We start from the raw sequence: 13,777 nt of genomic DNA on the forward strand, positions 1-13,777 counted from the left end.
CAAGAGCTCAATAGAAGAGTTCAAGTCACTAGTTATGGTATTTGGAGTCTCTGTTTCATTATTGCTCCATGATATTCAAGATCAATGAACTTCTGCTCTGGGTACAATCCAAGTATTCCCAAAATGCAAGTTTTGTTTTCTGAGTAAGAGACGCTTTAGAGTCCTCATCACAGCTCACGGGCAAAATGTATGAAGCCTAATTTTTACTTCCACGTGAGAACGCTATCTAAACCACGAATACTGGAAAAGAAACGTTTTCTGGAGAACAGCTTCACATAAATAGTGCAAAAGCTGCATGAAAGCTGCTCTGAGGCTAACGGAGTGTAAATCAGCTCACCCAGTAACGTAATCCTTGGGAAGCATTAAAAAGAACTATATTTAATGATGCTATTGTTCAGTTGGAATAATTTGTGTTTAATTTCTCAGGGAAATTAAAATCCTTTATCCCAAGCAGTGATATTATTTTCTTTTTATATTTTTATCAATGGTTCAATTGCCCCTTAATCAAAAGACAATGCAAGAGGGAATATTTCTCATTTAGCAGAGCATCTTGACTAATTTTATGGTCCCATATGTGATCGCTCTGAACAGAAGTTCATACGAAGTGCAATTTACAGCATACACATAACAAGATGACTAAAAATAGAATATGTAAAATTCAATCTTAGCGACATAACACTTATATGCCCTTTGGGTTTGAGCTGATACTCAGAATTCGATTAAATATGCTCTAAGAATGAGTGCACAATCATGCATTCGGTATTAGCAGCCAGAAAAATAATTCTGTATACTTCATTCTGGAAACAACTCCCTTACGTATTTTTTTACTGTATTTCTTTATGATTTTAAATGAATGAGGGCTATGGAACAACATCTTGTATCTTAAACTTTAGCTTAAGGTTGTTAAAAACAATTAATAAAATGGACTCCTCTGATACTGGAGCTGATATTCTCATGGTGTCTATATGGCAAGGCTTAATCTTATGATGCTGTTCTAATAGGTAAAAAATAATCTTTCATTTTGCACAGATAAGTTCAAGTAGACATCTGATATGCATCCAGCACAAAGGTGATTTCCAGAGGATTTCACCCACTTGTCAGTTTTACAGAGAGCTTTATAGTCTGTGTAAAGCTAAAAAAGAACTGAAATCATGAAATATTTACTCTTTTTAAGAGGCACATATAACTAATTTCAACAAGAATCAATAAAGTCAAGTCAGAGTAAAAGAAAATAATAATAATTTAAAAAAAATTTATTAAGACCAAAGCAAAATTTTAGAACTGCTATTGACCGGAAATTTTTTGGTCACATCAAACAATTGGAAAAATGAAAGCACAAGAAAAAGCACGTTAAACTTAATCCTACAGATACAGCACTCTGGAAAAACTGATGCTTTCTTCTGCCTTCCTCAGAAACCTAAATCTATGGTATGGAAATCGAACAGAAACACTTTGTCACTACGTTTGATCTCAAGTACTGAGAATGAACAGCAGAATATGAAACAAATGAACATGTGCCAGCGAGTCCTGCTCTGGCAGTCACGTGGGACCGACCCACCAACCCAACGGTACCAGTTATACAAACACACATTTATACTGCAACCTAGTCTCCTTCATCCTAATTTGTCTCCATTACCTTGTCTTAATCCCAGCCTGTGTGTTGAGGATGAGTTTGGTTCTTTTTCTACAGAAGGAAGTACTTAACCTTACTTAGGCTGTACCAATATTAAAACAACCAAAATATTCCTCTCCCCAGCAATCAAATGTTATACTGATTTGAGAAAGCTTGATCTACCCAGCAATAGTAAAATATTTTTGCTAATTTACAAATACACAAATTAGATTCCAAAAAGCCACTGCATAAAATGCCCACACTGAGCTATGACACCGCATTTGCGCTGAACCACCTGAGAACCGCAGGCCCACCTTTCGCTTCGGCTGACCCGCTTGGGTTTGACCCAGACAGACCATAGGAAGAGGACAGAACAAGGTTCAGGATTCAGCTGGGAACTGGTGCTGCTGGCTGGATTTACGTAGCAGGAATTAAAGGAAATACAAGCTCCAGCACTCAGTAGTATTTCACCAATTGTTTTCTGTGATTGCATTTTAAAAGACTACTTTTGAAACAAATGTGAGCTGCATTTAAGGCTATTACACAGCTCGGCATAGAGCTATAAAAAGGACCATACATAAATTCATAAACGAAAAAAAATGTATTTGTTCTGCAATATTAAGATAAAGCTTGACCTTTCAAAGTACAATCTATCAGAATTGCAAACATTTTTGGCCTCTTAATTAGCTCTGTACAGAAGAATCTAATGCCATGAGCATTTGCAGACTGAATAAAATACTTCTGGATGTAATTCATTTGGAACTAGGATGAATAAAGGTAATTAACCTCACAGATTCAACCAATCCAATTTGTCCTATTTGAGAATTAATTGAAAGCTCTCAGACACACAAAAAATAATTGTACGTATACGAAGTCTCAGTGAAAACTAGCCGTGCTAGCAAATTTACCTGCACCAAAGCTGGGCTATCCCAATCTAACAATAGCAGGAATTTTTCAAATGTAGCATGGTCTTGGACTTAACCCTATCCATAAAAGAAAATGATAAAATACATAGTTTTTACAGCACCTCTTCTCATTTTGAGGACCTCGACAGCATTTAATGCTTCATAATCAACAGCCGGATGTTAAGGAATTAACATTGCTTAAAAAAATTACAATTCCTTCTGCTACGTTTCATTTTATGGCCAGAAAAAGCCTACTTACCAGGATTTTTGTAGTATAAGCACTGTTGATAGCAATTGCATTAACCAGCAAATCAAGGGTTTTGGCGGGTACAGAATCTGGGTCAGGGATCTCTTTGTAGTGGACGTCCCCAACGTAGGCCTGGACGACCGTCATCCGGTTGGTTGTCAGCGTCCCGGTTTTGTCGGAGCAGATGGCTGTGGCGTTACCCATCGTTTCACAAGCATCTAAGTGGCGGACCAGATTGTTATCCTTCATCATTTTCTGAGGAAAGGCAAAATTAAAAAAAGCCTTCAAGATTTGCTTTGACAGATTTTTAACATCAGTTATAAAAAAGCAAAAAAAGCACGGATTTAGTCTTGTTCATGAAAACATAATGCTCCCAAAACTAGGACTTTGATCAGGGCAAATAACATAGGCCCTAGTTACAGACAACGAAACAGTGACTATCCCTGAAATAATTTTGCCTTTGAGAAACCAACATAGTCCCATCTTTTTTTTTTCTATATATATACATCTTAAGGAATAGCTAGAAGAGCGAAGATTAGGTAAAACTGGAGATAACAGGATTTTTTAAAACAGTATAATTATAGCAAAAATTAGACTTTATTTTAATACTGTTTCCAATGCCAGGATGTTATCTTGCAGCATACAGAGGGAACATACATTTTGGAAAAGAAAGAAAATTAACAAACAAACAAACAAACAAAAACCCTCCAAACAAAACGCCCCTCACAAAAAACCATCACTGTAGAGTGCTCAGGTCCACAGTGCATATTTTTCACAAGATGCACAGTCATCCTGGAAATACATGTCATCTTGGTATATATGTTTTCAATAATAAAAAAGTCCTGTGCCCAGTGGGCTGACCCTTCGTGTCAGACACCTGACACTCCCAGGGCACAGTCTCAGCAGCTGTGCACAAAGCTGTATTGTGGTTTGATACTGCACATATAGATACAGCATCATGTGCTGCACGTGTCGGATGAAGGACATAAGGAGAATGGGAGAATATTGACAAAGCAGCTATAGTCTTTATTAGCAAAATCTCACGTTTGAGATGCATTCTCTTTTCCTGATAATAGTGATGTTTGGCTACATATAAATCAGGCTATTCCTTCCTAATGATCATATCTTAATTTGTTTACCTACTAAATGGAAATAAACTTCACAAAATCTTCATCTAAGATTCCCAGAATGTTTAAATAAGGCCTATCTGACTAAATTGCTAAAACAATCTGAGAAAACTCCTAGATACATAATGGAGTAATCCACAAGTCCAGGATTTTAATCCTTTTAAATTTCCTAATAGAACCATTTACACGTACTACAAAAAAATGCAACTGCATTTAAGAAAAGCACATTAAAGCTCCAGTGAAACTCTTATTTTTCTTGAAAAGTGTTACTGAAGAGTTCAAATCCTCGTTGAAACTTTGTGCAAGAAAATTTGAAGACAAAGTTATTCTGTATCAAAAGACTGAACTATTCTCCCAGTAAATTCTGTTCAATAAATTCCTCGTAACCTTGCAAACTAAGTAGGTATTTCTACTGTTTGATATTCCCGCACTGTGTAGCTTTAAAGATATTTATTAGAATACACGTGTATTTGCATTTATGTCAGGAATGCTTTCAACATAAAGCAAAGTTTCACTTGAAAGAAATGTCACTCATTTTTCTCCCATAATTATTTTTAACGTTCCTTACCTTTACAGAATAAGCCAGAGAAATAGTGACAGCAAGTGGAAGTCCCTCAGGAACGGCCACCACAAGTACAGTAACACCAATAATGAAGAATTTAACAAAATACTGAACGTAGACAGGAGTGCACTCAGGCAACCACTGTTTCTTGTTGACCACAAACGTGTCAATGGCAAAATATAGTACCAAAATTATTACAGTGATGGCAGACATCACCAAACCTGAAAATAGAAATAATCAATTACTAGAAAACAAAATACAATTAAAAGCATGTGCAATTCAAAAATCTACATTTGGATTTCATATGGATTTTTTTTTAAATTCTAAATGCTGTTTTTCACCTGTACCAATAATGATGATAGTGATAAATTTTAAGATGTAGAAAAAACAGTACTATAATACATTTACAACAGCCATACATTCCAGTGAATAAGCAAACACTGAATTCTATAGAACAGCTGTATCACACTGCATTCATTTTTAAGCACCATCTTACTGCTGCCTTTAAAACTTCTCAGTCAGTCGAGTTCAACAGGAGTTCTGCTGCTGCTGAAGCTCAGTTTTTTCAGTTTAGTGCATTACTTTGCCTGGTACAACGTTTATCTGTCCTTTTAAACTCCACCTTTTAAAAATTACTAGTTTATCCATACTCAAACATTCATCTTTCTTTTACATAAGTTTATCTTAAGAGGCTTCAGAGAAAAGGAGTCTCCTATAGTTTATGTTGCTGTACAAAATATTTTAGAAAAGCCCTAGTGATGTGTCTGGCTGGATACAATGGGACAATAGCACTGAACAGTTTTTAACTAGTTTTCTTGAAAATGTGATATGTGCTAGTGTTTCCAAGGTCTCCCTTTTCAAAGGGACATATGCAAGCAGTGCATATTTTTACGTGGAGAGGCTCAAAAGCGAGAGAGACTGGCGGTATAGCACAAGAGATGCTAATAAATATTTCACAGAATTCACAATAGATCCCGGGGGATTAATGTGCTCTCCCAGTGACACAGACTTTGCTAAGATGGCATTCCTCCTCCACAGCTTGGTTCCTGGATTTGACTATACAAATAAGAACTCCATTCAAACATCTATTTTGCCTTGCTATGATTACTGCTCTCTGGCAGGTTTCTATGAAGCAGTTAAGCCTGCATTTCAGAATAAATTAATTTTTCTCTCATGAGATCATACAGTAGAAGGAGAATGCTGCGAATTTCACGTGTTGACTGAAGTTAAAAAAAAAAAAAAGCTGAAGGATGCTAAGGTTGAGAGGAAACAGATGAGTCTGGAGGTTCACTAAATGCCAGAGGATAAAGGAAAGTCCATTAAAATACTGTACAGGCAAATACTCATGAGAACGCAAGACATCCCCATAGATTGTCCAATGACAAAGAAAACCAAACGAGGCAATGATTAATTAATTTAATTCTTATTACTTGCCACATTATGCTTAGAAATCCCTATACAATTACTTTGAAAGTGATATTCACATGCCTGCCAAAATACCAAAGAGAGTAATATTCAGGAGGCGATGTAGAAAGGTACTTAATCTAAGAAATTAATGATCATGAGAAACCAAGTGGTTTTATATGAATGCATACTGTTGTACAACTAGCAACAAAGCAGAGAAGCTTCAGGAAGACAAAGCTGGGCAAAGCATGAAATTGGATATTAAAGAGGTGATAATCATAGGTTCCGCATCATGCGCCGTTCAGGCAAAGAGAGAGAAGTGGCATCACGGGGTTATGTGATCAACTAAGTGTAACAAACTTCAAAAGGAATGAGGAGGAAGAGCAGGGGTGAAAATCAGACTGGTAAAAAAGGATAAAGGAGAATGAACAGAGGAAATGTTAGGAATCTGTTGTAGGGCCCCAGCCAAGGATCTGGATAGAGATCAAGATTCTCTTTAATACCACTAGAAAAATGAACCTAATGGACATTATGTCATTATGAAAGATTTTCACTTTCTACCTATATGATGGAGAAGTGCTACTTATAACAGTAGGGACCAGATGGCCCTGGATATAAGAGTCAACAGATGTGTCACATTGGGTAGAAGGCAGGAACATAGATATTAAGCGAGAACGGAATGATTTCAGAATCTGTAAGAGGGAAATACTGTGTGAGTGATATTTGAGATGATATTAGAGATTCTGAAACTGTGTACTCAGAAGTTCTAAGAGGAGAGGAAATTAAAGATGTAATTACTGCACTTGGGAATATTGCCTATAAGAAAAGCTACATTTCATTTTGATTCAAATATTCATTACAATCCAAGTTGCCCCAAGCTTCCAGTTTCTTGACAGTCAAAGCTGAGTTTTAGAAGATCTTCAATACCACACACTATCCTTGGAACAGTATTATGATGACCTATTTTTAAGCATTGCAGTAAAAAAGGTCTATCACTTTCAAGAACAGTTTATTTTAAACCCCTTTGCTGCTAATGTAACACGCTGCTATTCGGACAGTTACGCAGTCGTACCTGCTTTGCCTATCTGGACAGCCAGCTTGGTCAGCTTGCCCTGAAGAACAGATTTTTCTTTCTTGTGCATGTTGGATTTCTTCTTGTCTTTGTCATCTCCCTCTCCCCCTTCTGCACTCTTCAGCGGCTGCATCTCCATGGCAGCAGCCCCATCCTGCTGCTTGGCTGATAATGCAGAACAAAACTGTTACTCCAAAATATTCTCCATCCTTTTTTAGTGTTGATACTTACTGAATTCAACCAGCAACACCCGTTCCAGGGGCTGATTGCAACACAGGTGATTGTAACTATGCACAGAATTACCCTTCCCCCTGTGGCAGACAGATGCCCCGTGGGACCCAGTGGGGTTCTACGGGGCACAAACGTACAAGGGTACGCACTGTGCCATTTGTCAAGCGCCACGAAAAAGATTGATTTTTATTTTTATTTATATATATAAAACATTTATTTTTTTTAAGCCACCGATGACATCCTGTGTTATACACATATATAACACTTAATGACTTGCAAAGTACTTGACAAGTAACGGTACATCAGTACTGCAGGATTTCCTAGAATAGCAGATCTCAAATGCTTTGGCAAAGAGATGGTCTATATTTCTCTAAATTTTGGTATGTCTCACGGATTACAATGCACCATTATAATCATACTTTGAATTAAAACATTTTAAATTAATGTGGTTCCACAGACGATCTGTGCACCACTTCTCATGACTGCAGGGGCACCTCAGTGACCAGGGAACCACACTTTGCAAACCACTATTCTAGATAATACCGGGCTTTAAGTTTCCTTAGTATGTAGTGGTTGAGTAACTTATATCATTCTCCCATAAAAAGCATGCGCAATTTAAAGGTTAAATCATCCTTTCTTGGAAGAATGCTAGTATGAGGAAACTTTATTTTAGTATCAAAGAGAAAGATGTTTTGTAAAAGCAATGACATTCCAGTTTATATATGTGTATGTGTCTGGTTCGTATTGAACATAGATATAAGTAAATTAAATAGAATGAGATGAAACAGCTTTGCTTTGACATTCGTGAACAGATTGTACAAAACCATGTTTATTTGACCTGGAAATCCAATTTGTCTATCTGACCTTAACACTTACTCATTTAATATAATTTTATTTGTTTTGTACTATTAACCACTGAGTTAGTTTAGTTTCTGATCCATCACCTTTGCAATCTTTAGTATTATCTGAGAAGAGAAAGTTGGAGTTTATTTACTTCTTTGGCATAACCCAAAGAAATCACAAAAGCTGTGTGTCTCATAATAAAAACAGAACCATGACTTTGCTTCATATAATAAAAAGGGAACCATGACTTTGCTTCAGAGAAAGCAAAATATTTCTTTGAATTTCTTCCTGAGATTGTACATTAAAAAAGAAACTCATAAGATTCTTAATCTTCCCATTATTTATCTTTATAATATGCTTTTTACATTGCTAAATAACCTCTTTGCTTTAGAGTTTCGTTTTGCTATTGCTTCACCTTTTCCCTGCAAAAGACAATATGTCTGCACAATGCCATTAAACACCAAACATGATGAGACATATCAAAAATAGGACTGGAAATTCACTAACAATACATAGCATACATAACTTGCACAAGAAAAATGAGCTTTGTGACATGAAAGTATTATCTATACGTGGCTTATTAGAAATACTGATCTTCTCCTATCCTAAATAACTGATATATCAGAATTCGGTAAGTTACAATCTCTTTGGCAGGTTTCTTTGTTGGGTTTGGTGGTTCGGTTTTTTGTTTGTTTGTTTTTCAATTCTATTTGAACAATAAGGCCATATCTTTTTACACACAGACACAAATTACAAATTTTCATTTTATTTTTTAACAGAATTTAACTACATGCTAAAAATCAAATCCACAACCTCCTTAATACAAAAGAAGATTACCTTTGTTCTGGCTGTTCTCCATATTCCCATCCTGCATTTTGCCTATATGATGAAAAATTTCAACAGACAACAGACAGTAAACAAACTTCACCCAAGACAGAACATGAAAATGGGAATTTAAATAAAAAGAGCAGACAAAAGTAATGAGCATGTTACAGATACTTATTTATGATCAGTAGCCATTGTTATCATCTGTTTACTTAGAAGCATGGACAACTTAGCTGGGCACATTCAAGGAACTGCAGTCAAGGTCCCTGTTGTAACATGTAAAACATCAGCACATATTTGAGCAAATTACATAAATTAAGAGAGTGAAACTAATAAAAAGAATCCAGTGGAAAGTAGAATTTGAATAGTACTCCTGAACTGAAATTTCAGAGAGCTGGGACTTAAACAAATCACAGGTATAATTTTGGCACACACCAGTACAAAGTATGACTTTCTTAACATATTCCAGAATTAAATTCATTATTTTAGTAAGTCCAGACTAAATAGAATTAATAGTGCCAATAAAAAAAAATAAAAATGTAAATCAGATATGATTTTAAAACCACACCTTCCTCACTTGGTTTTATTATTTAGGAAGTTACTCCTGTAAATACAAGTGCCAGGTGATCATCCTATTTCAGATTTTTCCTAAAGAGAGATTTGCCAAGTGCATCTGTAATTTCCAATTTAATATTTTAGCTACATATAGTCTTACCATATTAAAGTCCTTATTTGTTTTTGTTAGTTTTTGGGGGTTTTGTGGGTGTTTTTGTTTTTTTTAAACTGAAAATATACCATTTGAAAGTGTGTATGAAATGAAAAGGACGAAATACAAATTAGAGCATACAAAACTTCAATATTCAGAATAACCACTAAACAATTTCACGTGTATTCAAAATTCCTTGGTGGGATCCCTTGTGAAACTTTCACAGTGATATATGAATTTATCTTTTGGAAAAGCCTACTGGAGTTTCATAAACATTACATTCAGAATGGATAACATTCTCTTTTTGTAGTTATGTTCAATGCACAATAAAAATAATGCTAAGGAAAATGGATAGCTGAAACACCTTTACAGGATTCTTGACATATTAGAATAAGAACTGTTATCATTAGAGTTCATTAAAAAATACGACAGCAGTTAAGTCTTGCTCTTCTGGCTTTCTGCAATTACACAGCTGGGACTGACATGCACAATACAGCAGCAGCAACTATGCTTCAACATACGTATTAATTTTTTCACTCTATGCCGTGAATAAATAGTAGCAAAATGGAAAGGCTAAGATGCATTTCTTGCATGTTTGTATTTTCAGTAACTGGGAGATCACTAACAACTTCCCTCTCAAAAAGAGCATAAATGGCCAAATCAGTCATAAATGTATGACCATAACATCTCAGCCCACGCTCACAGGCTGCAGGCACGGCAAATGCACAGAATTACAGTAAAAAAAAATCATCATCTCAGTACTCATAGGGATTACTGAAGGATGCTGAAGTAAAGCATTCAGCTTCAACTGCTTGTATTTCAACTCTACTCCTACCTTGGCTATCAAATGACCTTTAAAAATGCAGCATCTATCTTCCAAAAACTTATATTTTTCCATGAGACATGAATCTATGAACCGGAACTAAATTCACTTTCATTGTGAAATTTCCTTAAAAGTTTTTGTGTACAGTGCAGAGTTGAACTTTGTATCTCTCTAATGGCCATTCTTCTTAGAATGGTTTTTAATAAAGTTAGTGGAAGGCATAAAATATCTCTAGAGATTCTGATTCCTGGCTAGAGGATAAAGCCTTCCTTAAGAACTAGCAAACATTAATTTAGAGCAGACCGTCTGCTCCGTGTCCTGTTCTGTAGTTCCTTTTTCGGAACACAATTCAAAACCTTACAGCAGTATAATTGAAGAGTCTTCAACTTAATAAAAATAAAAACCAACAAACCCAAACTCATGACTTTCATAACTGACAAACACCAAATACGCTATTTTTTTCTATGTAAATCAAAGTATTTAACTTGGTTGGGATATCGTAATTGTTATAATCAATTACACTAACAAATCATCTACCTTGGCTACCTTAAAATACCATTACACAAAATGGACAATCATTAACAACAATGTAAACACAGGTATTTAAGAAATACATTCTTAACCTCAGCAGCTACTGCATTTATGTTCTTGGGGGGTGAGGCGTTCGGAAGTCATCACAGCCAGTTATATTCCAATTATTTAGATGGAATAACAAAGAACAGGTGATGTAGGTAATTACGATAAAGAAAAGAATGCTGTAAAATAATTTCTTTCCTCCTGTTCCAAATAATTTTAAGCCTTCACTTGGCTATAAATTATGAACGAAGAAAGAAATTAAGATGATAGAATCACTACTGCTGAGAGATCCTTTCTCCTTTCAGTTAGTGCTAGGACCAGAAATACTATCCCATCTTTCTGACCTTTGTGCATTGGTTAGAAACACTGAGAGAATGAGTATTTATTAATATTTTGATAATATTTTTCTATATAATTCTTAAACAAATATATTTTTATATAATTTTGAAAATATTTTCTTCTTTTCTTTTTGGAAATCTCAGAGCCAATGCATTAGTAAAACACAGGTTATCTAAAAAAGAATAAACCTGATTCCACTGTATCAAATAGGAAGTTTTAGATCATGCGCTCACTAAATAACTTCACTTACAATTCAGAAAATACTTCAAAATATATTAAAACTGAAAATTGCTTTGCAGGAACAGAACAGTAGTGTACATATGCCAGAATTGACAGAATTAACAGTAGATATAAAGTATTTCAGCGGAGACATGGTGTTTCTATATCAGATATGATTTTAAGTAACTGCCTCCCTAAGTACTAAATGCCAAAAAACCCCCAAAATAACCCAAAAACCCACCACCATCGAAATCCTGATTTAGCAATGGGGTAGTGCCCTATGGGACAATGATAAGCGCACTCCTTTCAAATCAAATTTGGGCTAAACAACCTGTAAAGAGTGATTGCTGCTTCCTGTATTTTCTTTTAAAAATTCGCCTTTTCTAATTATGATACTTTAAAATTAGATGAAATTTAATTAATTACTACTTTTTTGTAAGATTTTCTGATCTGCTCGTAACCTTAACTTGTAACCTTTTAAAAACTGAATATATTGTCCATAGTTTTAACAAAGAGACCATCAAACAATGATGTATTTTAATCTCAACTCCCAGAACCCACTAGAATTTGTAACAGTTCCTTCAATACAGCAGATAACAAGCAGGCCTGTGTCACAAACCTGCATGAATTTATCACTATTAAGCTCACGGACTAAAACCAAAATACTTCTTTTGTGTCAACTGTATATTGATAACTAAGATAATAGTAACATTTTATTTGAAATGATAGTCTGTTGATTTTCATGTAACAAGCAATACCATTTCCTGAACTAAGTACTTATTCAAGCATATAATATTTTTTTCTTATTTGATGGTGTTTTCTACACAGAGGTAATAGACTTTAGGTAAAAATGTTTGTTTCCACTCACACTGCAGGGAGAATTCTCAGACATTATTGAAAAAATTTACTTCATCCAGACTGAAAAAATACCTAAGTGAATTTGATCTCCTTGCTTTAGAACTCATTTTTCCCCTTCTTTTCTCCTCTCCAAACCCCCTCCAATATATATCTACACTTTCAGTAGTCTCTAACTCATTGTCACTGCTGACTAGAAAAATGTGTAGTATAACCAGAAATCAGACTAAGCCACCCTGAGCTATCCATCCTCGCCAAGTCTCGGTTCTCCTCTGAACGCCATGTCAGACAAGGTCAATTGCAGAAAGTATTTCCTGACCAGGATGATCAAAGACCTGCAGAATTAATCCAGTGGCCTCACCTCAGAAGAGTTAAAAGCAAAAACATATTCAGCTGCACAACATTCCTGGTTCTTGGTCTCTAAGGAATCTGAAATTGGGGTATTGGAACCAGGATGATACGGGTTCCTGTCACACAGTGAGATGTAGGGATTGTAAATCCTGGTTTTCCAGCAAACACAGAATGTGCAGGAGTAAAGTTTTAAATCTGGTTATATGTTTCTTTTAAATTATAAAACCATTCTTTAAAAATAGGCTCAAATATTTCCCATGTTGTTGTTTTAAATAAGATTTACACCAGTAAATCATAGTAATTGTTTAGTACTTGGTATTGCTGTGTCAGAAACTCTAGTTTCAACTTGCATAATGCAATGACCACTGACCTGCATGGAAAAAAACCTTCTAGCACCAACACAATGAAAAGTAGAATTACTTTTGTCAGTATTATTGGTGCTGTACAAGAGGGAAATTTTTCTATGGCAAATAAAGACTAATGTATCTGATTATCTGAAAAATAGGAGTTAATGCCAAGACTAATATTGACCCATTCTGTTTAATACTGGAATTAGACTATTAGAAGATATACTGAAATATCTGCATGCTAAGAAGTGGGGTCAAGAATCTGTACTAAGAGACAGTCAAAACTGACTACAGGAATATTTTTTTTCCTTTTAGTAAACACAGGCAGGCTCATTTGATGATCACTAACGGCATACACAAATATCCACAGTCAGTGTCTTCCAAAAAAAGATGCTCAAAGCAGTCAGAGTTATTCCTAATGCACTGATAGTTGAAACTGAGCCAGACGCCTGGCCCCAGCACTATTTCTCAGAACTACATGAAGACTATACAAATACTTATGAGAGTGCCACATTAGAAGAAAACAGGATATAATCCATTTATTGCAGTGTTCTACAGATCTACGCTAGCAAATGTGTGAAGAGCTTTACAACGAAACTTCCTGTAAAGGCAACTCCAAAGTTTTGAAACTAGCCTTACTTAACTGTTCCTTTTAGGTGGTTTTAATTAATGGCAAATAGATCGTAATTCCTACTTCTTCCTCTCCCATGCTTAATTCTATGTGAATAAAGTA

The 13,777-nt window shown here is 35.3% G+C and overlaps 1 protein-coding gene across 10 annotated transcripts in view; it reads right to left on the minus strand.

Moving 5' to 3' along the window:
• The window catches only part of ATP2B2 (ATPase plasma membrane Ca2+ transporting 2), a 170,583-nt gene that overhangs the window by 70,365 nt on the left and 86,441 nt on the right, over positions 1-13,777 (minus strand). For 8 of the 10 annotated variants that reach the window (XM_065642939.1, XM_065642938.1, XM_065642935.1 and 5 more), the window contains 4 exons: positions 8,841-8,882; positions 6,930-7,094; positions 4,460-4,674; positions 2,777-3,019 (listed from right to left, as the gene is read on the minus strand). In XM_065642939.1, the coding sequence (XP_065499011.1) occupies positions 2,777-3,019; positions 4,460-4,674; positions 6,930-7,094; positions 8,841-8,882 (665 nt within the window). The remainder of the gene's footprint in view (positions 1-2,776; positions 3,020-4,459; positions 4,675-6,929; positions 7,095-8,840; positions 8,883-13,777) is intronic. The other 2 variants (XM_065642940.1, XM_065642936.1) reach the window with 1 other exon arrangement.

The sequence above is a fragment of the Caloenas nicobarica genome, chromosome 11, assembly GCF_036013445.1.
Source record: "Caloenas nicobarica isolate bCalNic1 chromosome 11, bCalNic1.hap1, whole genome shotgun sequence".
Lineage (NCBI taxonomy): Eukaryota > Metazoa > Chordata > Aves > Columbiformes > Columbidae > Caloenas > Caloenas nicobarica.